Source organism: Ceratotherium simum, chromosome 24 (genome assembly GCF_057802395.1).
Source record: "Ceratotherium simum simum isolate JZ-2026a chromosome 24, ASM5780239v1, whole genome shotgun sequence".
NCBI classification, from domain to species: Eukaryota; Metazoa; Chordata; class Mammalia; order Perissodactyla; family Rhinocerotidae; genus Ceratotherium; species Ceratotherium simum.
The window spans coordinates 33,098,919-33,123,876 of NC_141923.1; the positions used below are offsets into that span (position 1 = coordinate 33,098,919).

At 43.4% G+C, this 24,958-nt stretch overlaps 1 protein-coding gene across 6 annotated transcripts in view; it reads left to right on the forward strand.

Annotated features, from left to right (window-relative positions):
• Positions 1-24,958, forward strand: part of SLC8A3 (solute carrier family 8 member A3) — a 153,081-nt gene that overhangs the window by 51,691 nt on the left and 76,432 nt on the right. For 2 of the 6 annotated variants that reach the window (XM_087448313.1, XM_087448314.1), the window contains exon 1: positions 23,833-23,887. The exons of 2 other annotated variants lie outside the window; for them this stretch is intronic. Coding sequence is in view for 2 of the 4 variants with exons in the window: in XM_087448311.1 (XP_087304437.1) it covers positions 19,582-19,691 (110 nt within the window). In the remaining 2 variants the exon portion in view is untranslated. Of the gene's footprint in view, positions 1-19,565; positions 19,692-23,832; positions 23,888-24,958 lie in introns of those variants that run through there. 2 more of the 6 variants (XM_087448312.1, XM_087448311.1) reach the window with 2 other exon arrangements.

Here is a 24,958-nt window from a genome sequence, read left to right on the forward strand (position 1 = left end):
CTGTGTCCTTATCCCACCCTGGTGTCTGGACACGCTCATTCCACATGTGTTTGTTAGAGCCTGCTCTGTGCAAAGCACTGCACCAGGCCACAGAGACCATCTTTTCTGAACTCCAAATCAGGGCACATGGTTGGATAATTTCAAGTATGGGGACCAAGGAAAGAGATGGTTGTTGTGAGCAGAGCTCCAAGTCCCCACCTTCTGGGAGCTTATGGTAGGTGCAATGATGGGGAGTTTTGAACCAGGATTCAGTCTGCTTGATCTAGATGGTTGTCCAGTGGGCAGAGCTATGAGCACAGAGCAGGACGAAACCACAAAGAGGGGTCTGCCTTGTTTAAACTGCTTTATATGGCTGTGGGAAGCATGCATGATCATTCATTCACTCTTTCCTTCAGTCAACAGAGATGTCTGAGTTTCTACTAGTCTAGGTACTGAAGGTGCAGCAGTGAATAAAGCAGGTAAAAATCCCTGCCCTGTGGGGCTTATGTTCTAGAGATTGAAAGCCCCTTTCTCAGCAGCCGTTCCCTTTATTTGAGAAATTACAGGCTATTCTCTGCCAGTCCTGGGGCTGATTGCTCCACAGTCACGCAGGCCTTAAGGAAGCTCTCCCAGCCACCCACCCTCTCTAGGGCAGGGGCTGCAGCTGCTGGCAGTGTGAAAAGGGTCACCCCCTACCCTGCTGCCTCTCCTCTCCTGAAAGCAAGATCTCAGGGAACATCTGCCATCCATTTCCCCTCCCTGAAGAGCAACAGCAAAGGGCTGTGAGGGGATTGAGATGCGTGATGGATTGAGGCTCTGTGGAAGTGAATCATTGTCCAGCACAGAGAACGAGGAGACTGGCTTAAAGCACAGGCCATGCTAAGTCATCCATCATTCTCCCCACAGAGGTGAACTGAAGATCCCATTTCTCCCCGAGAGTCAAATTAACAAGGTGCTGGGAGATTTCCAAATTGGCAAAAAAATATGTCACCACAAGCTCTCAAATCAGACAGACTGGTGGGTTGTTTTGTGGAGCAGATCATTGTACTTGGCATCCAACCCTGAAAAAGGGGTGAAGGCAAGGAGTTTATATGGAAAATTCATCCACCTCTGAGCGGGTGGTACAAATAAGCATCATTGTGTTTTCAGAGGCAAGAATCATGATCGCACCTTGATACCTACTACCTCAATAACTACAAAGCCTGAATTTTCACAAATTATGAGTTAGGAGATTGTGGCTCATTTTACAAATTGGTTTACCTCAGGATTCCTTTTAAGTGGCCAGCTACCTCACTACTTTTAAAATATGACTTGATTTATAAAAATTTGATAGATTTTCCTGATATTCTCAGCATGAGCCAGTAGAAAAAGCAAGAGTTTTAAGTCTTAGAGGCTTGATTTCTAATTCTATTTCTGATTCCAACAAAGGCGTGCTATCATCCATCTTGATTAGCACACCATGCTTCATAGTGAGTGCTCCTTCCTTCCAGAAAGGAGATATAACAGGATATGCCTTAAAGTAGCATTCATTCATTCAAAACATATTCATCGAGTACCTTCCATGTGCCAAGCACTGTGCGAAATGTTAAGGATGTGTTAGTGAACAAACTCTTTCAAGACAGTGACTGTGAGCTCAGCCTAGAACAGCAATCCCATTTTAATGGTCCATGCCCTTATGCAGCTTATATTCTTGTGGGAGAGTAAAGTAAGCAAATAGCTTAAAAAATTAAACAATTTTAGGTTGAGATGGGTGCTGTAAAGGAAAGAAGCAGGAGGCTTTGAATCTATGTAGGGAGAATGGTCTGGAAAGTCTTCTTTGAAGTGGTGACATTTAAAGCAAAACCAGAAAGATAATAAGATGCCAATTATATGAAAAGTTGGAAGTATAATATTCTATGGAAAAAGACTAGTACAAGCAAAGGCCTTAAAGGCGATATGGGCTTACTTTGTTCTAGAATTTGAAGGAAAACCAGTGTGGCCAGAGTAAGGGTGAGATGGCATAAAAGGAGTTCAGTGAGGTAGGCAGAGACCTCATCATGCAGGTTCTTAGAAGCCACGTGTATTAGTTCCTAGGGCTGCTGTAATAAAGAACCACAACTGCATGGCTTTGAACAACCAGAATTTATTGTCCCACAATTGTGGAGGCTTGCAGTCTGAAATGAAGGTGTCAGCAGAGCCATGATCTCACTGTAGAGGAATCCTTCTTTGCCTCTTCCTGGCTTCCAGTGGGCTGATGGCATCTTTGGCATCCCTTGACCTGCAGCTGCGTCACTCCAACCTGCCTTCACATCACATGGCATTCTCCCTGTGCGTCTGTGTCTTCACGTGGCTGTCTTCTTATAAGGACACCAGTCATATTGAATTAGGGGTCCATCCTACTCCACTATGGCCTCATCTTAACCTGACTAATTACATCTGCAGCAACCCTATTTCCAAATAAGGTCACATTCTGAGGTACTGGGAGGTTAGGACTTCAACATATAAATTTTAGTGGGACACAATTCAACTCATAACACCATGGTAAGGAGTTTGAATTCTACATGCAAGTGCTGAGTGGTCTTAAGCAGGTGGATGGCATGATGTGGTGTATGTTTTAAAGGCTGCTGTGTGCGGATGGACTGGTGGTGGTGGTGGAAGGGTGGTGAGGACAGAAGTTGGTGACTAGTAAATGACTTGTAGGGGCTGCTCCAGGTGAGATGTGGTGGTGACGTGGACCAAGGTGATAGCAGTGGAGGTGGGAGAAAGTGAATGGAGTTTAGATATTGAAGAATAGGAATAATGATAAGACATGCCTATGGAATGGATGTGGGATAAGGAAAAGGAAGGACTTGGGGATGGAGTCCAGGATTTTTACTTTAATTATGAGAGGATGATTATACCATTTATCTTGTTCAGACAAACTTGGAGAGGACCAAGTTTGGGGGCTGGAAGTGGTTTGGATGGGGAATCAAGGAATGGGAAAAATGCAGGGATGAAAATTAGAAAGACCCACCCACTCCCAATCACCACCATCTTGCTTTTGTCTGAAATATGAATAAAAAAGGCTTCTTTTGTCAGAAAGCTCAATCCCCTGTTAAAATGCAAGCAACCCTGGGAGAGGAAACACAGTCAGCCAGAGACCTTTCCCAACAGCAGCTGTTGATTGGGAGATGAGACAGAGCAGCAACTAAGACGCCGGAGAGAACGTGTTCAGGAAAGAAAGAGCAATGAAGGTCCAAGAGAGTGTCCCGGCTCCATAGTTTTTCCTTAGACTGGCTGCTGGTGTGTGTGCTTTATTAATTCCATCTCAGTCCTGGAGCAGGACCAGGACCCAAAAGCAAATAGCTAAAAACGCCAGCAAAGTGGGATTAGGGCGTAGCAAGTTCCCTTCATAGGGTCCAGCTGGAAGAAAGTAAGACAGGGGGGTGGCTTGGCAGGGGGACAGTAAAAGAAGTACATAAAGCCGAGGAACAGGGCTTGGATTAAAAAGTGGCCTAAAAGCTAGGCTTTTAAAAGAAACTGTTCCCTGAGTTTGACCCACCATCACCATGGCTTTCTCTTGACTTGATCATTTTTGATACCCCATCTTCTATTCCTGGAAATAGCTCTTCTATTGGGAATTTTGCTTCTATCAGAGGTGGGTTTTCATCACAGCATCCCCTTAAGCTTGTATCTCCATTTCTCTTTTTTATTTGAATTCCTGTCAGATCAGCTGAATTTGGCCATTGGGGATGATCACCATCAAGAGTGGCATCCTGGCTTTGGTACCCGGCATAGTGTGACCCCACTGGTTCCCACCATTTGATGTGCTGTTGCCCCATCTTGGGTTCTCTCTCCCATGCATGGACTTTGCCAAAAGACCTGCTCAGTGTCAGCTCCTCTCCAGCCTCAATACACCTTGCTCTGAATAAGATATTACCCCCCAAGAGCATATTAGGTCATTTGCCTAGCCAGAAGGGGTCCCTTGTCCTGTTGTAGCTTTTTCTGGGTGACAGTGAAGGAAGGGGTGGCCACAGGCCACCATACCATCTTTGGACAGACCACCTCAGAGCCTGGCATCAGGACCAGTTGTCGAGCCTGTTGAATGGAGGTTATTCTGCCTGAGCTGGGAGCACAAGAGAGTTTTAAGCATCACTTACATCCTATTTTATTGCTTCTTTTCTCTTTTCCTGCAAGTCCTTATTTTTTCTTGGCTTGAACAAATGGCAAAGGCCATTCCATTAAAGGTACCAAGCCAACCTTGCTTTGGTTTTATTGCCACACTAGTGGGGAGGAAAGCTCCCCTCTCCCTTGTATAACTTCAAGAAACATCTGTTTGGTTTGGGAGATGGGAGGAGGGGGCTGCAGCTGGAGGAAGGAAGGATTTCCTAACTCATGTTTTCTTGGCTTTTATTGAGTGTCAAACCTGGCAGTAAATTAGAATCAGAAGACAGCAGTTAGTGATAAGCAGAGAGGCTGAGGGTGTTGCCAGGGGCAGGCAGCAGAAAGAGATGAATTGCTGGCTGGCCGCACGAAAGCGATTTGAAGGTCTCATTCTGTTGTGTGGTGAATCCCCAGATGACCAAGGATAGGCTGTGAGTTCCTGAGCACCTGCATCCACTGTCTCATCTCACCTCCCTTTGGGACTGACAAACAATGCACGTTTGCTCACAGAAGCCAGGTAGTCAGCAGCAAAGAAAAGAGCTAAGTTTATCTGGTCCATCTAGATACCCCTCTCTGAACACCACATTGCCAGGATCATTGCCTCAAAAGGCTGCCCTGAGATGCAACCGGAGAGGGGGACAAAGGGAGTCCTGTTTCCTCCGTATTTACCTTCTGAGCTTCTTAGAGCACCAAGTCAAAGCTGCCAGAGTTCCACTTGCTTGGCCACACTGCACACATATAACAGCGTTCCTGTGGCTGGAAGTCTGAACACCTCAATTCTAGTCTCAGCTTCGCGGCAGATTCCCTGTGTGCTTGGCAAACTGATTTCTTCATCTGTAGAATGAGTCGGCTCTTCCATAACTTTTTTTTTTTTTTTTTAGCACTAACATACTAGGATTCTCACTAATAAACTCAAATAGTATGTAGTGCAAGGTGTTGAGCCCCTAAATATAACAACGAAGGCTGCAGCATTTCCTGAATTTGCTACTTTCTCTGATGGAGGGTTTTCATTTCTTAGTTCGGTTTCCTTTTTCCCATTTCAAACCAGCAAGAAGTGATAACCAAAAGGAGAATTCACCAAAACAAGACAAGCTAATTGTTTCATTCTTAATTCATTTCAACCAAACAGATGCTATGGAAAGAGCCAAGGGATCCAGGTTCTAGCTCCAGCCCTGCTGTTAACTATGTGTGTAACTTCTGTGCATCAGCCATTCTGGACTCCGGCTCTTCCTCCGCCTGACGAACGGGCAACCTGGGTGATGGTTGATCACTCTTTTCTCTCCAGATGAGAATTTACTCACTTGGGAACTTTCCCATGAGGTTTAATGCCAGGGGATGTCCATCCTCATATTTAAAGACAGCCCTTGACCACACCCTCTTCTTCCTTCCCTGTGACCTTGTTTCATCTGCCATCTTGTTTCCATTTCTTCATTTGTTCTCTCACTGTACTTACCACGTCTGAACGATCACTGTAATCTTTACTTTCTCCTGTCCCTGAACTTTAACCTGATTTGCACACCGACACAGTGCATTCCTAAACAATTACGGTCTCTGTCACAGTGTGTAACCGACAATATTCCCTTCATCAAGTGCAATGATCTAGGAAACTCATAATTTCTCCCAGTTTCAGCAAGAGAAATCACCAGCTCTTGAATTACACAACACAAGGTTATTAGCGCCACTGTCTGAATTTGTCCTATCTGTCCCTATCGCTTCTGTTCTACCTTTCTTTTAGAAAACCTCTCCTATGACTCTGTGTCCTCCTCCAGTTCCCATTTATTGAGCACCTACTGTATACCCTGTGGTCTGGCTTTTATTATATTCACTTTACTGATGAAGAAACAGGCTTGGGGGATAAATTATCTACTCCAGGCCACACAGTTGTATGGAAGCTGAGAGTCTAACTAAGCCCTCTCTGACTCCAAACCATTGCAGAAGCCCCACCCTCTGCCTCCTCTCCTACATCATTTCAGTGCCTTCCCTCTCCCACCTCAAATCCCATCCAGACTTCTCAACTGTCTCACTGTCTCTATGTCTCTCTTTCCCTTCACTCCTTGGACCTTGGTAGTCTGACTTCTCTGAGATCGTCCAAGGCTTCTCTGCTGCATTTGATACTGTTGATCCTGGCCTTCCTGAAGCTCTTTACTCCCGTGCACTCCAGAGCAGAGCATTCTCCTGGCTCTTCTCATTCTGTCTCTGTTTCTTTCATTGGTAGCTTTTTCTCCATCATACCCTATAAATATTGGTGTTCCTCAGGGTCTCACCTTTGCTTCCTTGCTGTACAGTCTCCTTGATCTATTTCCTCTACTCGGGTTTTGTTCACAACTGCTGTCCTGAGAAGACTCAAATCCGTATCTTTAGCCGTATATCCCATTGCCTGCTGGACATCTCTACCAGAATGTCACACAGGCATTCCTCACAGTTATGTTCCCCATGGAACTGCTTCTTCCTCAATTGGTAGCATCTTCCTTCACCTTGTCACTGAAGCAAGTAACCTGAGATTCTCCAAGCTGCCACTGCTTTGCTCTGCATCCAATCAAACCCTACGTCCTTCTTCCTAACAACTTTCCCTCACAGACATGTCTCAGGATGGCCTCCAATAATCCATCCCCTTCTTTCCATCTACATATCACTACGCCTACATCAGGCCTTCATCATCTCCGTCCTTTTATATTGCAGTAGCTTCCTAAGTAGTCTCTGTGTCTTGAGCCTCCATGTCCATTCTCCACATGGTCAGTAAACTGTGTTCCTGAAATTCTTCTGAAAATCCATCACTGACGGAACAAGACAGAAGATCCTCATCCTGAAGAACAAGGCTGTCTGTGACCTGGTCTGTGTCTAGCTTGCCAACCTCATCTCTCCTCACTCTGCTTCATGCTTTATGCTTTAGCAGCACACCACAGCCTCTGGTTCCCTGTCCATAACCCGCCTCTTTCTTGTCTCTGTGCCTTTGTGCTAATCCATTTGCCTTGAATGCCCTCCTCCCTTTTCTTGCCAAGAAACTCCTACCTACCCTATAAAACTCAGCTGTAGGTCACCTCATCTGGGAAGTCTTCATACACACACACACATAGACACACACACACACACCCCCCACTTGACCAACCACTTTGGGTATCCTTTCTTGTTCTTCCCTAGAATACTTTGTACAAAGCTCCATCCTCCTACTTACACTGCTTTATAACTATCTGTTCATGTGTCTGTCAGAGTGTGGGGACAATGACTCATTCACCTTGGGTGCCTGACCCAATACCTGGAACACAGCAGGCACTAAATAAATGTTTGGAGGATAAATGAGTGGATGCAACAAGTGCTGAGCAAATCTTTAACTCAGATATCTGGACATAGTTTCCTTTTCCTCTCTCCTCACCTGACCTTTATTGTCTCCCTCTGATTAACCAAAACATGGGAGAAGAGCAGACTGTGCAATCTTGAGAGCGAGCCGAGAGATGAAGAGTGCTTTAAAACACATTAGGGCGTGGGAAAATATGTCACCTGTTTTTCAGTCTATGTGAGTAACATTTCTGGATCTTAGGTTTTCTTAAATTTGAGTATATGCAGATGAGACCCTCCTGGGAGACAGCTTTTTCAAAGTAAGATTAGTCAAGGGACAGAGAATAATAATGATAATGATAATAATCATAATAATATTAGAAGATAACCTTTATATGTAGTGGGTACATGTGCCAGGCACTGTATTGAGCTTGTTACATAGTTAATATAATTTGTTTAATCCTCAGAACAATCAGATGAGTGAGGTCCCTTTACTCTCCCATGTTGCAGATGAGGAAACTGAGGTACAGAGAGATTATGTAGCTTACCCAAGGATACATATCCAGTAAGTGACACACATGGCTGTTCAAATATTTAGATAGCATTAAGTGCTGATGAGACCAATTCTGCAGGCTGCGTTCTCATGGGCCAATTAGCCTCACTTCATTCAGAGCCACATTGCATCTTGAGAAGGAAGAAAGGGAAAGAAAAAGTAAGAATTGATATTTTTTGAGCACCTATTATTTGTCAAGAACTGCCTTAGGGGTTTTACTAAGATTGCTTTTCTTGTCACAATAGCCTGACAAAATAGATGTTCTTGGTTTACAGATGGAGAAACTGAGACTCAGAAAGGCGAGAAGACCTATCGGAGATTGCCTAGTAAGTGGCAGAGCCAGAAAGGAAGGCAAGCCTGTTTGATTGCACTGACACTGTGGCACAGTCAGGCCTCAAGGCAGACAGGGCTAATGCATGGCAGCAGAACAGGGGATGCAGTGCCCAGTACCAGGAAACAGAATGCTGAGTACGAGCCTTAGAGATGGTGGTTACATTGGCCAGGATAGGCTTGAGTGTACTGCAGTAACAAAGAAATCTTGAAATCTCACTAGCTTAATACGATACAATTTATTTCTTGTTCACTAAAATACAAAGCCCAACGTAGGACACATTGCCCTCCTTCATCTCATGGCTACTCCATCTGGAACGGATGGCCTCCAAGATCATCATGGACAGGTAGAGAGAGAGGAGCCACCCAGGCTCTTAACTGCCTTGATCTTGAAATGACATGTTTCGCTTTCAGTTATAGTCTATTGGCCCCAACTGGTCACATGGCCCAATCCAACTGCAAGGGAGGCTGGGAAATTTAGTGAAGGGTGTGGGTGTTGAGTGAGCACCAGCTCTGCCACAGTGCTTCCATGGCATCTGCCTCTTATCCCTGAGGGCTGTTAAGGATGTTACTTTGTTAAAAGATGTTGACAGTGTGAGTTTGGAGGTCTCCTGCCATGCCTCTAAATCTTTCCAACACAGTTCTCTGAGCTCCTTCCTCCTCTGTGAAAGTGAACCTGTGTGGAAGAGAGACCAGGAAGCTCTCAACAGGGCAAATTAGCAGATGCCCTTTGAACCCTTGTGCCCTCTGGCTCTGGGTCTTGTGAAATTCAACTTTATCCCTTTGCGCTCCCAGGAGAGAAAATGAACTGCTAAGAAACCCACCTGTGAAATGCACTACCTTGTCTTCACGGCCCAAGAAGCGGGAAAGAGCAGGCCTGGAGATGCAGCAGGGAAGCATTGGAGGGGGGGTGGAAGTGAGGATGAGGGGACTCCAGTCACCCTCATTCCACAGCTGAGTCCAGACTCTGCAGCAGAGAGCAATCCTCTTTTTATTAAGGCGTAGTGCCTCTTTCAAAATAATTTACAGCACACAACCAAGCCTGCTGTGCAGCATTACAATTTGTCATTAAAACTCCATTCCTCTTGCCAGAGTAAATGAGCCATTTACAGCCAGGGCGCCAAGATGGACTGTTGTTATTTTTTTCTGCCTTCATTATTATGAATGTTCCTAGCTCTTCTCAGACAAGCCCCTGGGGATTCCCAGAGGACTTGCCTTGCCATTCGGGTCAGTTACCCGGGCTTGGAGGGGTTTCCTGGATAGAGGCATCGCCCTTGCAGAGGACTGCAGGAAACCAGAGCTGGGTCCCCCACCGGGGACGGTGATCCTGAGAAGTACCACTTATACCTCATGTGCTATCACACACAGGCAGGAGGTCACACGTGCACACAAATGCGCATACACAGGACTAAAGCAAACAGAACCCAGCACCTCTGCCTTCCCAGCCATCAGCACTTGCACCTCCATTAGGATGGGAACACGTGGCTCGGCGGGGGAACTTCAGGTGAGTTGAGTATCATTAAGGAGGGTTCTTAAATCTCCTCTGAAATATGTGCATAGACAGGCTCAGAAATGACCTTCAAATGCTTTAGGGTGTGAAGTTCTTTCCCATGGTCTTTCAGGTCTCAGAATTCCAGCCCCTGATGCTGTTCTGTGTTGTCTGACCCCAGTGAAGCAACGGACAGTGAAATAAACAAGTCGGTCAAGTATTCATTGAGGGAAAGAGAGTGAGGAGAGTCCGTGGGCAGCTAGAGGAGAAAATACTGCTAGTGAGTCAGAAAGAAGTTTGCCCAGAGGTCTGAGGACAACGGCTTTGTCTCATTTACCTTTACACCCCACCCCCTCCTCATACACATACGACCCTGGGAGGTACATAGGAGACACTTGCTAAATATCTCTTGAATTGAATGATGCTTAAAAGATTTTATTCCACCCTCAAGGAGTTTACAGTTTAGTTTCCCAGAAAGTGTATGCTCTCCTCTGTCTTTTGAAGTCTGGTCTATCTTGCAAGGCTGCTGGCCCCAGTTCTTTTCTCTAAGACCACTGACTCGGTGCCAACCTCTCCCTCTCCCTAACAAAGTCAGGTTTACTTGAGTACTTAACTGTCTCCTCTGCTGCCCATGAACTTCTTGGGTCAGGAAACATATCTGATTTAGCCTGGTATCTCCCACAATGCCTAGCACAGTAGATGGAGTAAAATGCTCAATAAATGCATTTAAACATTCATGAAGCTTACCAAATGCTCTGTCTGGTGACTCACAAAACTCAAATTGCTCTGAACTTTGGTTTTCTTCTCTGTAAAGCAAGGATAGTAATAATAACACCACATAGGATTCCTGGGAGGATTAAGTGAGATGATGTATATAAAGCTCTTAGCACAGGCACCTGACTCACAGGGATAGTAGTTACTCTGTAATGGTAGCCTTTAGGGGAAGTGTTCTCAGCATTATTTATCCCTCCTTTATGTCTAGGAATCCAGATAGGAATGGTCAGATTCCAGAACACCATGTTTTCTGTAGGCACTTCCCAAGGAGTATAAATAAGGTTATTTGGGTTCACCCCATGCTCTGTTGAACTCCCTTCCTCTATTCACAGGCATTGAGTATGGCCTTTCTAAGCTTGAGAAGGATCTGATCCGAGATGGGTTTGAGTGTAGAGGGGAATTATATTCAGGTCCAGAGCCCAAGGCAATAAGGGGACCCACTTCATACGTGCAGCCACCTCCTACTATCACCACCACCTGACTTAGCCAACAGAGGCTAAGTAGCTGGTGACAACATTGACAAATGTCAAGGAACCCTAGCTTCAGACTCCCTTGGTGCCCTGCATAAGCTTTTAAACTGGTAGAGAAGGAAAACTGTTATACCAGCACCTATCATGAAAGACAGATGGTAAGAGTTAAAGTGGAGGTACAAGGTACAATGGCATAGTAGAGGGATTTTAACAGCCTGAGGCCTGGCCCATTGATTGGGAGAAAGAAAACATGTTAAAAGAAGCCACCCTATAACCTCCTTCTCCAGATTTTTCATGGTTTTGCTTTTGACTGTTTCTTCTAACATCTTTGTATCATAGTCTTAATAGCCAGCATGTCATCAATTTAACTTTAAACCATGAAAAGGCACCACGCTGAGAGAAGGTGTGGGATGGAAGGTGGCTTCATTAAAGCAGTGAATCTTAAAGAAGAAGGAGGCTTTTGTCAAGGTAATATCGAAGGAAAGACATTTCTGGTCAAGAGGAGGAATTGCAGGGCCTATTAAGGAAGGAGTGAGTAGTGAAATGTGGCTGGAACAGGGTGTAGAATGAAAGAACTTCTGAGTAGGACCGAATGGTAGAGAGCCTTGACAATAGGCTGAAGGGTTTGGATATACTCTGTAGGCAGTAAAACACACATAAAAGCTCACTTTGACTAAGACAATGATGTGATACATTTGTGTTCTTGAAGAGTTAGTCCGGCAACAAAATGGAGGACAGATAAAGGGTAGATGGAGAGAATCTAGAAAGAGGGCCACCGATTAAGGAACTATCACGGTAATGCAGGTGAAGGATCATGGGATCCTGGGTTGTGTCCATTGAAATGGACAGTAATAGATGGGTACGAAGGCATTCTATGATGAAAACCAGTAGATTTGGAGACTGAGTGGCACTATGGAGGGAAAATCAGAGGGTAAGGTCAAAGATGACCGCCCAGTTTCAGTCCGTCATGACAGATGGATGGGATTACCCTTAAATAAGATAGAGAATCTGAAAGTGGGGAGCAAGTTTGTAAGGTATTTAGGGGTCAATGAAGAATTCCATTTGAGGCATGTTGTTTTTGAGACAGTAATGGGACACCCATGTGAAAATGTTTTAGACAAATGGAAATATGGACCTGGCATTCAAGATAGATTCAGGACGAGGGACACAGATTAGAGGGTCATGAGGGTGGAGGTAAGATTGAAGACACTGGGGTAGATGAGATCACCGAAGGGGAGATTTTAGAATGAAAAGATGAGGACAAAGGCTAACTCGGTGGTGTCCTTTCTCCTCATGGTACCCTTCAGACCTGAGCATAAGCCCTCAGTGTCATAATGCTAACACCACCTAGTGGGTGACCATGGGCAAATCTCTTCTCTAGAAGAGTCTGATTTCCTCATCTGTAAAATCAGAGGTTGGGCAAGATGGTCCATGTTCTGTGAAGCCATGTTTGGAGAGAATGTAGTAAAGTGGCTGCTATCATAGAAGGCCATTCTGAGGCAGAAGTAAGCAAAGAAAGCCTAGCACAGGGAAGACATTTTCTCGTGCTGGCCCCATGTAGGCAGGACTCAGCTTAACTCATCACCATCACAATCAGCAGCCCTCCGCTACTACTGATCACACTCATAGGAAGAGAAACAATTAGAGTTGAGAGTTAACTCTTGGGAGATGGCCAAAGAACACTGGTCTGAAGACCTCTCAATAAAGCACTAGGATACCTGGGCAGGATCAGAAGTCCACTTGCTAAGCACATAGTGCCCCGACGTCTGTTCTTTCCCAAGTCCACATTCACCACGTCCTCTGTGGACCTAGTCTCGGCACCATCTAGACTTTGTTTTCAAGGAACAGAACATTTGGTTCTCAATTGTAGGTGTCTGGAATACAATTTACTCTCCTTCCCCCTCAATCCTTTCTGCCTCCTTCAAGTCTAATTTGCATGTAAATTACTTGGGAATGAATTTGGGAGCCATTACTAGGGGAATAGATGGCAGAGAAGATAGGAAGGGTGGAAGATGTTTCTTGCTACTTCCTGTTGTGCTCAGGAATTAGAAGGCATCCTGGGAGCCCCCCTCCTCATGGCCAGGAATTGGTCATGGTGTGAATAAACTTGATAGTAGGTTCAGGATGGTACCAGCACTCTAAGGTCAAAGAGACCAGCTGGAAATGGTGGGAGGAACAGGGATCTTTCCCTTCCCTCGGTGCTACCCAAACACTTTTACTGTCAGGGCCCCGTATTTAGTTCTAAGTTGTTTTGTGTATGTGTGTTGTGTGTGTGTTAATTTTCTTTCCTCAGTTATAGTCTAAGTTCCTCAGGATAAAATTTTGTTTCTTTGTATTATCCACACAGCCCTTTGCATAGTTCTAAATAACAATAGGATTCATTAAGCCCTTGATTTTAGGCGGCTCCAAATTTTCTACACAGGAGGAGCCTTAGAGGCAACAATCCAGTTGCGAGAAAAGTTTAGAAACTTTTCTTTTTTTTTTTTTTTTTTTTTTTAATTTTTTGTTTATTGCAGTAACATTGGTTTATAACATTGTAAAAATTTCAGGTGTACATCATTGTACCTCTATTTCTGCATAGATTACATCATGTTCACCACCAAAATACTAATTACAACCCATCACCACACACATGTACCCAATTATCCCTTTCACCCTCCTCCCTCCCCCCTTCCCCTCTGGTAACCACCAATCCAATCTCTGTCCCTATGTGTTTGTTTATTGTTGTTATTATCTACTACTTACTGAAGGAAATCATACGGTATTTGACCTTCTCCCTCTGACTTATTTCACTTTGCATCATGCCCTCAATGTCCATCCATGTTGTCACAAATGGCTGGATTTCATCGTTTCTTATGGCTGAGTAGTATTCCATTGTGTATATATACCACAGCTGTTTTATCCATTCGTCCCTTGATGGGCACTTAGGTTGCTTCCAAGTCTTGGCTATTGTGAATAAGGCTGCAATGAACACAGGGGTGCATGTACCTTTGCAAATTGGTGTTTTCAAGTTCTTTGGATAAATACCCAACAGTGGAATAGCTGGATCATATGGTAGTTCTATCGTTGATTTTTTGAGGAATCTCCATACTGTTTTCCATAGTGGCTGCACCAGTTTGCACTCCCACCAGCAGTGTATGAGAGTTCCCTTCTCTCCACAACCTCTCCAACACATGTTGTTTCCTGTCTTGTTAATTATAGCCATTCTGACGGGCGTGAGGTGATATCTCATTGTAGTTTTGATTTGCATTTCCCTGATAGTTAGTGATTTTGAACATCTTTTCATGTGTCTGTTGGCCATCTGTATATCTTCTTTGGAGAAATGTCTGTTCAGGTCTTTTGCCCATTTTTAATTGGGTTGGTAGTTTTTGTTGTTGAGATGCATGAGTTCTTTATATATTTTGGAGATTAAGCCCTTATCAGATGTATGGTTTGCAAATATCTTCTCCCAATTGTTAGGTTGTCTTTTCGTTTTGTTGATGGTTTCCTTTGCTGTGCAGAAGCTTTTTAGTTTGATGTAGTCCCATTTGTTTATTTTTTCTATTGTTTCTCTTGCCCGGTCAGATGTGGTGTTTGAAAAGATGTTGCTAAGACTGATGTCGAAGAGCGTACTGCCTATGTTTTCTTCTAGAACTTTCACAGTTTCAGGTCTTACATTCAAGTCTTTAATCCATTTGGAGTTAATTTTTGTGTATGGTGTAAGGTAAGAGTCTACTTTCATTTTTTTGCATATGGCTATCCAGTTTTCCCAACACCATTTGTTGAAGAGACTTTCTTTTCCCCATTGTATGTTCTTGGCTCCTTTGTCAAAGATTAGCTGTCCATAGATGTGTGGGTTTATTTCTGGGCTTTCGATTCTATTCCATTGATCTGTGTGTCTGTTTTTGTGCCAGTACCATGCTGTTTTGGTTACTATAGCTTTGTAGTATATTTTGAAATCAGGGAGTGTGATACCTCCAGCTTTGTTCTTTTTCTCAGGATTCCTTTAGCTATTCGGGGTCTTTTGTTGTTCCATATAAATTTTAGGATTCTTTGTTCTATTTCTGTGAAAAATGTTGTTGGAACTTTGATAGGGATTGCATTGAATCTATAGATGGCTTTAGGAAGTATGGACATCTTAACTATGTTAATTCTTCCAATCCAAGAGCACGGAATATCTTTCCATTTCTTTGTGTCTTCTTCAATTTCTTTCAGAAATGTTTTATAGTTTTCGGTGTACAGATCTTTCACCTCTTTGGTTAAGTTTATTCCTAGGTATTTTATTCTTTTTGTTGCAATTGTAAATGGGATGGTATTCTTAATTTCTCTTTCTGCTACTTCGTTGTTAGTGTACAGAAATGCAACTGATTTTTGTATGTTGATTTTGTATCCTGCAACTTTCCCATATTCGTTTATTACTTCTAAAAGTTTTCTGGTGGATTCTTTAGGGTTTTCTATATATAAAATCATGTCATCTGCAAATAGTGACAGTTTCACTTCTTCCTTTCCAATTTGGATCCCTTTTATTTCTTTCTCTTGCCTGATTGCTCTGGCTAGGACTTCCAATACTATGTTAAATACGAGTGGTGAGAGTGGGCATCCTTGTCTGGTTCCTGTTCTTAGAGGGATAGCTTTCAGTTTTTCACCATTGAGGATGATATTAGCTGTGGGTTTCTCATATATGGTCTTTATTATGTTGAGGTACTTTCCTTCTATACCCATTTTATTCAGAGTTTTTATCATAAATGGATGCTGGATCTTGTCAAATGCTTTCTCTGCATCTATTGAGATGATCATGTGATTTTTATTCTTTATTTTATTAATGTGGTGTATTACGTTGATTGATTTGCGAATATTAAACCATCCCTGCATACCTGGAATAAATCCCACTTGATCATGGTGTATAATCTTTTTAACGTATTGTTGTATGCGATTTGCTAGTATTTTGTTGAGGATTTTCGCATCGATGTTCATCAGTGATATTGGCCTGTAATTTTCTTTTTTGTGTTGTCCTTGTCTGGTTTTGGTATCAGGGTAATGTCAGCTTCGTAGAATGAGTTAGGAGCTTCCCCCTCCTCAATTTTTGGAAGAGTTTGAGAAGGATAGGTATTAAGTCTTCTTTGAATGTTTGGTAGAATTCACCAGGAAGCCGTCTGGTCCTGGACTTTTATTTTTGGGGAGGTTTTTGATTACTGTTTCGATCTCCTTACTGGTGATTGGTCTATTCAAATTCTCTACTTCTTCTTGATCCAGTTTTGGAAGATTGTATGATTCTAAGAATTTATCCATTTCTTCCAGATTGTCGAATTGGTTGGCATATAGTTTTTCATAGTATTCTCTTATAATCTTTTGTATTTCTGAGGTGTCTGTTGTAACCTCTCCTCTTTCATTTCTGATTTTACTTATTTGTGCCTTCTCTCTTTTTCTTGGTGAGTCTAGCTAAAGGTTTGTCTATTTTGTTGATCTTTTCAAAGAACCAGCTCTTGGTTTTATTAATTTTTCTATTGTTTTTGGTCTCTATTTCATTTATTTCTGCTCTGATTTTTATGATTTCCCTTCTTCTACTGATTTTGGGCTTTGTTTGTTCTTCTTTTTCCAGTTCCTTTAGGTGCATTGTTAGATTGTTTATTTGAGATTTTTCTTGTTTGTTGAGATAGGCCTGTATTGCTATAAACTTCCCTCTTAGAACCGCTTTTGCTGTATCCCATAAATTCTGGTATGTCGTATTTTCATTTTCATTTGTCTCCAGGTATTTTTGATTTCTTCTTTGATTTCTTCATTAACCCAGTCGTTGTTCAGTAGCATTTTGTTTAATCTCCATGTATTTGTGGCTTTTCTGATTTTCTTCCTATAGTTGATTTCTAGTTTCATGCCTTTGTGGTCAGAAAAGATGCTTGGTATTATTTCAATCTTCTTAAATTTATGGAGACTTGTTTTGTGGCCTAATATGTGATCAATCCTGGAGAACGTTCCATGTGCATTTGAAAAGAACGTGTATTCTTCGGTTTTTGGATGGAATGCTCTGTATATATCTACTAGGTCCATCTGTTCTAGTGTGTCGTTTAAGGCCAATGTTTCCTTATTGATCTTCTGTTTGGATGATCTATCCGTTGGTGTAAGTGGAGTGTTAAAGTCCCCTACTATTATTGTGTTACTGTCTATTTCTGTTTTTATGTCTGTTAATAATTGCTTTATATATTTAGGTGCACCTACATTGGGTGCGTAGATATTTACAAGTGTTATATCCTCTTGTTGGATTGTTCCCTTGATCATTATGTAATGCCCTTCTTTGTCTCTTTTTACAGTTTTTGTTTTAAAGTCTATTTTGTCTGATATGAGTACTGCTACCCCAGCTTTCTTTTCATTGCCATTTGCGTGGAGTATCTTTTTCCATCCCTTCACTTTCAGTTTGTGAGTGTCTTTAGGTCTGAAGTGTGTCTCTTGTATGCAGCATATATATGGGTCTTGTTTTTGTCGAGTCAGCCACCCTATGCCTTTTAATTGGAGCTTTTAGTCCATTGACGTTTAAAGTAGCTATTGATAAGTATGTACTTACTGCCATTTTTTAACTTTTTTTTTTTTTCCTCAGTGTTTTAGTAGTCCTTCTCTGTTCCTTTCTTCTTCTATACAGGATTGATGGTCACTTTAGTTTGACCTCTGTCTGAAAGCTGTACTCTTTACCTACCCTCCTCCCTCCTTTTATGTTTTTGATATCATATCCAACCTCTTTTTGTGCATTTGTATCCATTACGTTCTAATCGTGGAAATAGATAATTTTTCCTATTTGTGGTCTTCTCTTTTCCCCTTAAATCAGTCCCTTTAACATTTCTTGTAACACTGGTTTCTTGGTGACAAACTCCTTTAATTTTTGCTTATCTTGGAAAATTTTGATCTCTCCTTCCATTTTGAAGGATAACCTTGCTGGGTAGAGTATTCTTGGCTGTAAGTTTTTTCCTTTTAGCACTTTAAATATATCATGCCATTCTCTTCTAGCCTGTAAGGTTTCTGCTGAGAAGTCAGCTGATAGCCTTATGGGGTTTCCTTTGTATGTAACTTGACATTCTCTTGCGGCTTTTAGGATTCTCTCTTTATCTTTAATTCTGGACATTCTGATTATGATGTGTCTTGGTGTGGGCCTCTTTGGGTTTATCTTGTTTGGGGCTCTCTGTGCCTCCTGTACCTGGATGTCTGTTTCCTTCCTTAGGTTAGGGAAGTTTTCATCTATTATTTCTTGAAATAGATTCTCTGCCCCCTTGTCTCGCTCTTCTCCTTCCGGGACACCTATAACACGGATGTTAGTGCGCTTGATGTTGTCCCAGAGGTCCCTTAGACTGTCCTCACTCTTTTTAATTCTTTTCTCTTTTACCTGTTCACCTTGGGTAATTTCTTCTAGTCTTTCTTCCAGCTCACAGATCCGTTCTTCTGTATCCTCTACTCTGCTTTTGAGTCCCTCTAATGAGTTTTTCATTTCCAGTATTGTATTCTTCATTTCTGCTTGGTTCTTTTTTATATCTTCCATTTCTTTGTTGACATTCTCACTGAGTCCATCTATTCTTCTCCCCAGATCAGTGAGCATCCTTAACACTCTTTGTTTGAACTCTCTGTCGGGTAGGTTGCTCATTTCTGTTTCACTAAGTTCCTTTTCTGGGGTTTTGTCCTGTTCCCTTACTTGGAATGTATTCTTTTGCCTCTTCATTTTGCCTCTTTCCTGTGCTTGTGTCTCACGTATTAGGTAGGTCAGCCTACGTCTCCTGCTCTTGGATAGGTGACCTTATGTAAGTGATGGCTTAGGAGGCTTCCAGTGTGCTTCCCTCAGTTCTCAATGTTCCAGGGTGACCCCTAAGTGGGCTACGTATATCCTTCTGCTGTGGCCTGTTTGCTCTCCCTGTAGGCCCAGGGAGGCTGAGTTATGCTCCTGGCCAGCTGTTGTAATGCTCAGCTGCTTGTAGTTGTTGTGGGCCCTTCAGTCTCTTTATCAGCTGTGGGGAGCCCCAGCACAGTTGGCTGCAAGTTCTAATACCACATTTGTGTTGCAGTATTTCTTTTAAGTGAGTAGGCCCCCACCGTGGCAGGTTGTTAGGCTCAGGGCCTTACAATTGCTGTAAGCCTCTAGCCTATTAGGTCTCTTGTCAGCTCTCTGAGGATTGCAGCTGGGTGGGGCTGGCCTCAGGCACAGGAGCACCCAATTGTTTCAGGTTTTGGAAGGTGGAGCAAACCTCCTATGTGGGTCTTTGAGAAGTACAAGTCTTCTGTGGCTGAGAAGCCCTGCCGCCCACAGGTCCACACACACAGTCAACACAGTCCTGCCCGTGTGGCGCCTGACCTCCCCAAGTGGACCCAGTCTCTCCACGGCGGGAGCCCCACACACTCTGCCACCGCCCCACACTCTCCACCTGCTCCTTGTGCACACCCTGCCCCGCTCAAGTCAGCTCAGTTGCCAGGCTGCAGAGAATCCAGTCACCAATCTATGCAGGCCCACACGTTGCCTGAGGGCTTGTTGTTGGGTGGGGCTAGTCTCTAGGGTGGGCTGCCTGCCCTGGCTGAGCTGGATTAAATCGGTGCTCTAGCGGGTGGGGCAGACCCTGGGCTAGCAGGTCTCAGGGAGAACTCCAATGGCGTCTGTGTCAGCACGCTCACACCAGGCCACAACAATGGCCGCCGCCAATGTCCCAGTCCCTGGAGAGGTCTCACCCCTCACCGAGATGCACTCAGGGCCTATTAGGTGAGTCTCTTGTCACCGAAGCACCGTGCACCTTTCTTTCTGGTGATTTTAGGATGCTTTCTGGAACGGGTGAGTTTGTGCGCGGACCCTTTAAGAGCCAGTTTTAGTTTCTTTGTGAACCGGGTTTTCTGGGGGTGCTACCCAATGCTTTAGTAGCAGGCAAAGTCAGATATTATGCTGCTGGTCTCAATTGTGCTGGGTCCACAAAATGCCCACAGCGGGGCGCTCCCGGCTCAGGGCCCCGCGCCTCCAGGGAGGCTGCGTACCTGTGAGCTGCTCCCGGCGGCCGTGAAGCTGGCGGCTTGTGAAGGTGGCGTTTTTCCTCTCCAGAAGGGAGTCTCTGCCTCTTCTACCCCAGTTAGGATTGTCCGTTGTTGCAGGAGTTCCTCTTATCCAGTTTTCAGTTCTGTCTCAGGGGTAATTTTTCCACGAGTAGTTGTAAATTGGCTGTGTCCACGGGAGGAGGTGAGTTCAGAGTCTGCCTACGCCGCCATCTTGACTCCCAAGAACTAGAAACTTTTCTTAAAGTGCATTTCACAAATATGAGAAAATGTCAATTGTGCTTATCTAAGAGTGGGTGGGGCTTGATGACCCCCAAGTTACTCCTTATCATCATCAATTGATTGATTGATTGATTGGTTTAAGAAGCAGTGTTTCCAATAGCTAGAGCAGGATGGAAAAAAGGGGAAGAAAGAAAAGGATATACATTAGACTTTCCATTTCTTCTAATTCTGGGAGCATCTGATGAAGGTGTTTAGATCCCCCAATATAAGAGCTGGACTTTGCTGGTAGAGAAACTCTTTAGGAAATGGAAGAGAGAATTGTTAGAATTTGTATGCACCTTAGATATAATGCAGTAAAACCACTTTATTTTCTAAGAGGTGAAATGGGTACCCAGTGAAGTACAGTGATTTGTTCATGATCACACAGCTAAACCAGGATTTCTGAGATCCACTGCCCTTTCCTTAAACCAATGGTTCTCAACCTTGGGGAGCTTTAAAAAACTACTAGTGCTGGATCCTTCCCAGACTAATTAAATCAGAACCTATGCAGATGAGACCCAGTCATCAGTATTTTTATAAAAGCTCCCTAGGGTTGAGAGCCATTACTCTATGCTATGGGGCCTCTGCTTTATTGTAGCTCAAAATGAGTTTGGAAAAATTTATGGATCAATTCTAAAATATATACTGAGTTTTTACTGTGTGCAAGGCACTGTGTTAAGTGGCTGTAGGGAAATTAGATTGGGGAAGAAAGGCAAGGTCATGGCCTAGATGAGCTTCATACTAATAGAAAGCCAAGAGATAAGAACGAAGTGCCACCTTCTACCCCTCTTCCCATCATTTTGACAATGGAAGACATCGCTAATTGACTTTGGCACCCTTTTTCTCTGACCCAAATATGGTCTCATAAGCCTTCCAACCCAGAGCTTTATGCGGACATCACCCTTTGATCTCTTGGCACCTGGGAAGAAATCCATTTACTGTTCTTGGACAGGTCATACACATATGGCTAGAGTTGAATTACCAAGTAGGAGAATAGTAAGAATAAAGGCAAGGTTCTTGTCAGTCAAGCAGTGATTTTGAACTTTATTTTGTAGGCAATCAAGAGCTATTGAGGTTTTTGGACAAGAGACTGTAAATAAGTCTAACCTGGTTACTGCGAAGGTCAAAGAGATTGGAGTTAGTGAGACCAGCTGAAAGGCTATTGCATAGTTGGGTCATCAGGATATATATGAGGCAACAAGGGCCTGAACATGAGGGGTCACAGTGGAAATTGAGAAAAAAAGAGACAATTTGAGAGATGTTGAAAGAGAAGAGTTGGCAGGATTTCATGATTGATAGAGTGTAGAGAAGAGAATGAGAGAAGTTAGATGACCGCCAGGCTTGGGGACCAGATGAGTGAGGAAATGGTGATGCCATTACTGAAAAGAGAGAAGCCAGGGGAGTCACTAGATTTAGTGGAGAGATAATCAACTTGGGGTGTCCAGACATTTCTTCTTTGGGGAAATCTGTTCTCAAATGGCGTCGGTATACCTGGGTTGAAATTCCTTGTTCCACCTTGTATCTACTGACTGAAGTAGAAATGGAGTAGGTAAGCCTTTTAATTTGCCTCAGTTGTTTCTTCTCTAAAATGGGGGTGAGGATATTAATGGTCATATCACAGAGTTGTTTTATTAGGATTAAATAAGATTAGTGTGACAGGGCTTTGTAAACAGTAATAAACCATGAGCAATTGATTAGTTATGGATTCTTCTGGTTCACCCACATGGATGTATGCTGGCCCAGGGGGACCAGAGTCTGGCCAGGCCTGGAGATGGAGACTTGAAAATATTCTCTCTGGAAAAGATAACTAAAGTTAGCCAATGTTTAAGACCTCTTAAATAGATTTCAAAAAGAGAGTGGAGATCACATAGATTGTTGAATAATACTACTTTTTAAAATATTTTATTTGATATTTCTTTAAATATTTATTTTAAATACTCATTTCTATTATAAAAGAAAAAAACTACATGGTCTCCTGCCACCAAACACATTGTTCACATTCTATTGTATTTCTTTCTTCCATGTTCTTTGTTTTTAGCATAAACAATTATTTATAAAGGAGAATAAGAAGAGAGTGAATAAGACATTTTAAAAAATAGCTGGAGTAATCCTAACTGTGGAAGATAGTCACAATACATCTTTTTCAAGAAGTGGGGATAGAAATCACAGACTCCTACAATTGGGAAAACTGTAAAGGTCATTTAGTCTAAACTTTTTTTTCTTTTTGCTAAGCCTACATTCATTAAATATGCATCATGCTGCAGGTTCTTGGCTAAATGCTATCCATGCAATATATCATATAATACTCTCAGTAATCCTGTGAGGTAGATAGTGTGACTATCCATTTTACAGATGAGGAAACTGAGACCCAGAGGCTTAGTATCCTGACTGAGGTCACAGAGCCAGGCCTGTCTGACATCAGAGCTCATGCTTTCAATGCTGTGCCATCAAAGCCCTCCCACTGTCCTTGGCCCAGTAAAATGAGAGCCCTTCATGAGGGATGCGTGAAGGATGTGGCCCTCTGGGGTGTGTCTGGATCAGAAACTGCTGGGAGTGGGCTGAGAAATGAGTCTTCTGTGAAACAGAGCAATAGAAGAAATGGGTCAGGAGACAATAATCATCGTCAATCTTTGTGTGAGTGTGTGGTGTGGGAGGGGGGCCATAAAGGATCCCAAAGTCACATAGAGGAGACTTGTGGCTGCTCACTGTCTCCATTCACATACTGGCCCTCGCCCCCAGTCTTCTCTGATGTGGCTCTCTTTCTGGTTCTCTCTGGCTTCTTCAGACAAGGGGTGCCCAGTCATCCTGTCCTGGTGGGACAGAGATACAGCTGTACCAGTGGAGATGAGGACACCTCTCCTCCTCAGTGAGTTTGAGTCTTTAAGCAGAGCACCCTACTCCATAATCATCTGGCGTGAGCCTTCAGCCACAGCCCCTTTTCTTGCCAGTTGGGCAATGCTATGAAAAAAAGATGCCTTAGGGCCAGAGGCTGGAGAACCACTCCTAGCCCCTGCAGGAATCAGAAGAGCTGACAGGGTTGCTTTTTCACAAACAGCCTTCCTCCCTCTTTGGAAAGAAAGCCTTCTCCCCAGCTCTGCTGCAAGGCAGCCTCCTGCAGAGCATCCATAGCATGGCTGAGCCGTTCCCATGGCAACAGAGGAAGGGGCTTTTTGTTTTCCTCAGAAGGTTGAATCTTTTCAACTAGAAGGTGGCTGTTGGCTCTTCTCCACATTCCGTTCTCCATCCCCTACCCTTATTTGGCTGTGTGACTAGTTTTGCAGTTATGGAGTTTTAAACAAAATTGAAACAGCTATAATAGGTGGAAACTGAGGCTGAAAGGCTTAAGGAGGCAACTGGTCCAGACTTTTCTCAGCAATTGCAGTTCAGAGCTGTGGATGTTAGACTTGATTGTAGCAAGACTCATCAGAATCTGTAGGGGAGACACCAAGAGGCTCCCAGCTATTTCAATAGTGTCTACTAAAGAAATCCAGAGGTTTTCCAAGTAAGGCATCTGGGTGGCATTGCACTGGGAGACACTCACCTGGCCCCTCCATGGTGTGTAGAGTGAGGTTGCTTTTTCAAATTTCCTTTCCTTTCCAAGGCCATGACTCAAGATGCCTGGCATAGAAAGCCTGGACCTGATCTCATATTCAGGTAAGTGACCTCAGATGAGCTATTTAATCTCTCCGGGCCTTAGTTTCGCTTGTAAAATAAGATAGTAGGATCCTTTTGGGGTCTAAAATGCAGTGTTTTTGAGTTGCTAGGGGAGAGAAAGAGACTTTTCTGAATTGTTGCCATGTTGCAGATTCTGGGCTGTTGCAGAATGAACACCTTCCTTAAGGGACTTGCCTTGTGAAGTACTCCTTACCCCCTTCCTCTTCTATTTTACGTTAAGGTAAACGAAGCCTAAAAGTGGCCATGTAGGCAGAGAACGGTGCACAAAGACCTCCTCTATCATGCCTGACTCCAGGACAGGCAAATCCCCTCTAGACTGTGAGCATTTTGAGGCCAAAGACCATACCATAAAGACCTTTGTACCTCCAGCACCCAGCACAGTGCTCAATAAATGTTTGTTGAATGGATGAACCTGTAAAAATCCCAAATCATTAGAGCTGAAATGATACTTTGAGATCCTTCAGTCCCTCATTTTATAGATGAGGAAACTAAGGCTCAAGACATTATGTGGCTTGGCCAAGGTTGTAACGCAAGCTAAAGGTGGAGGGAAGACCAAGCCCGGGCTGTCTCAACCCCTCTGCTGCCACCCTTCGTGTGCCGTTTCTAATTCTTTTACCATTCCTGCAAGGAATTTTACAGGAGCATGCTGCCAGAGCTAAAATCATTTAGAATCCTCTTACCATTCATCAGGAAAGCTATGTCAGCCTCTAGGGAGGACAGAGCCAGCCTGGACTCTGCCTCTTTGCCCTCTGCTGTTTAATAGCAGGATAATGTAGGCCTTCAAATGTAAGGATTAGTGTAAGTAGGCGTGTTGCAAATACGCACCTTTCCCCCCTTCAAACCCAGAAGTTGTAGCTAAGAGTAATGCTGGTTAAATACTCTAATTTTCCCCCTCATTTTCTCAGTATACATCCTATGTTAGTAATAATAGCACTAGAATGTTAGGGTACTTCATGCTAGCTGCTGTAACAACCCCCCCCAAATCCCCCAAATTTATTGGCTTGCACAATAAAAGTTTATTTTTTACTCATGCAAAGTCTAACATCCTGG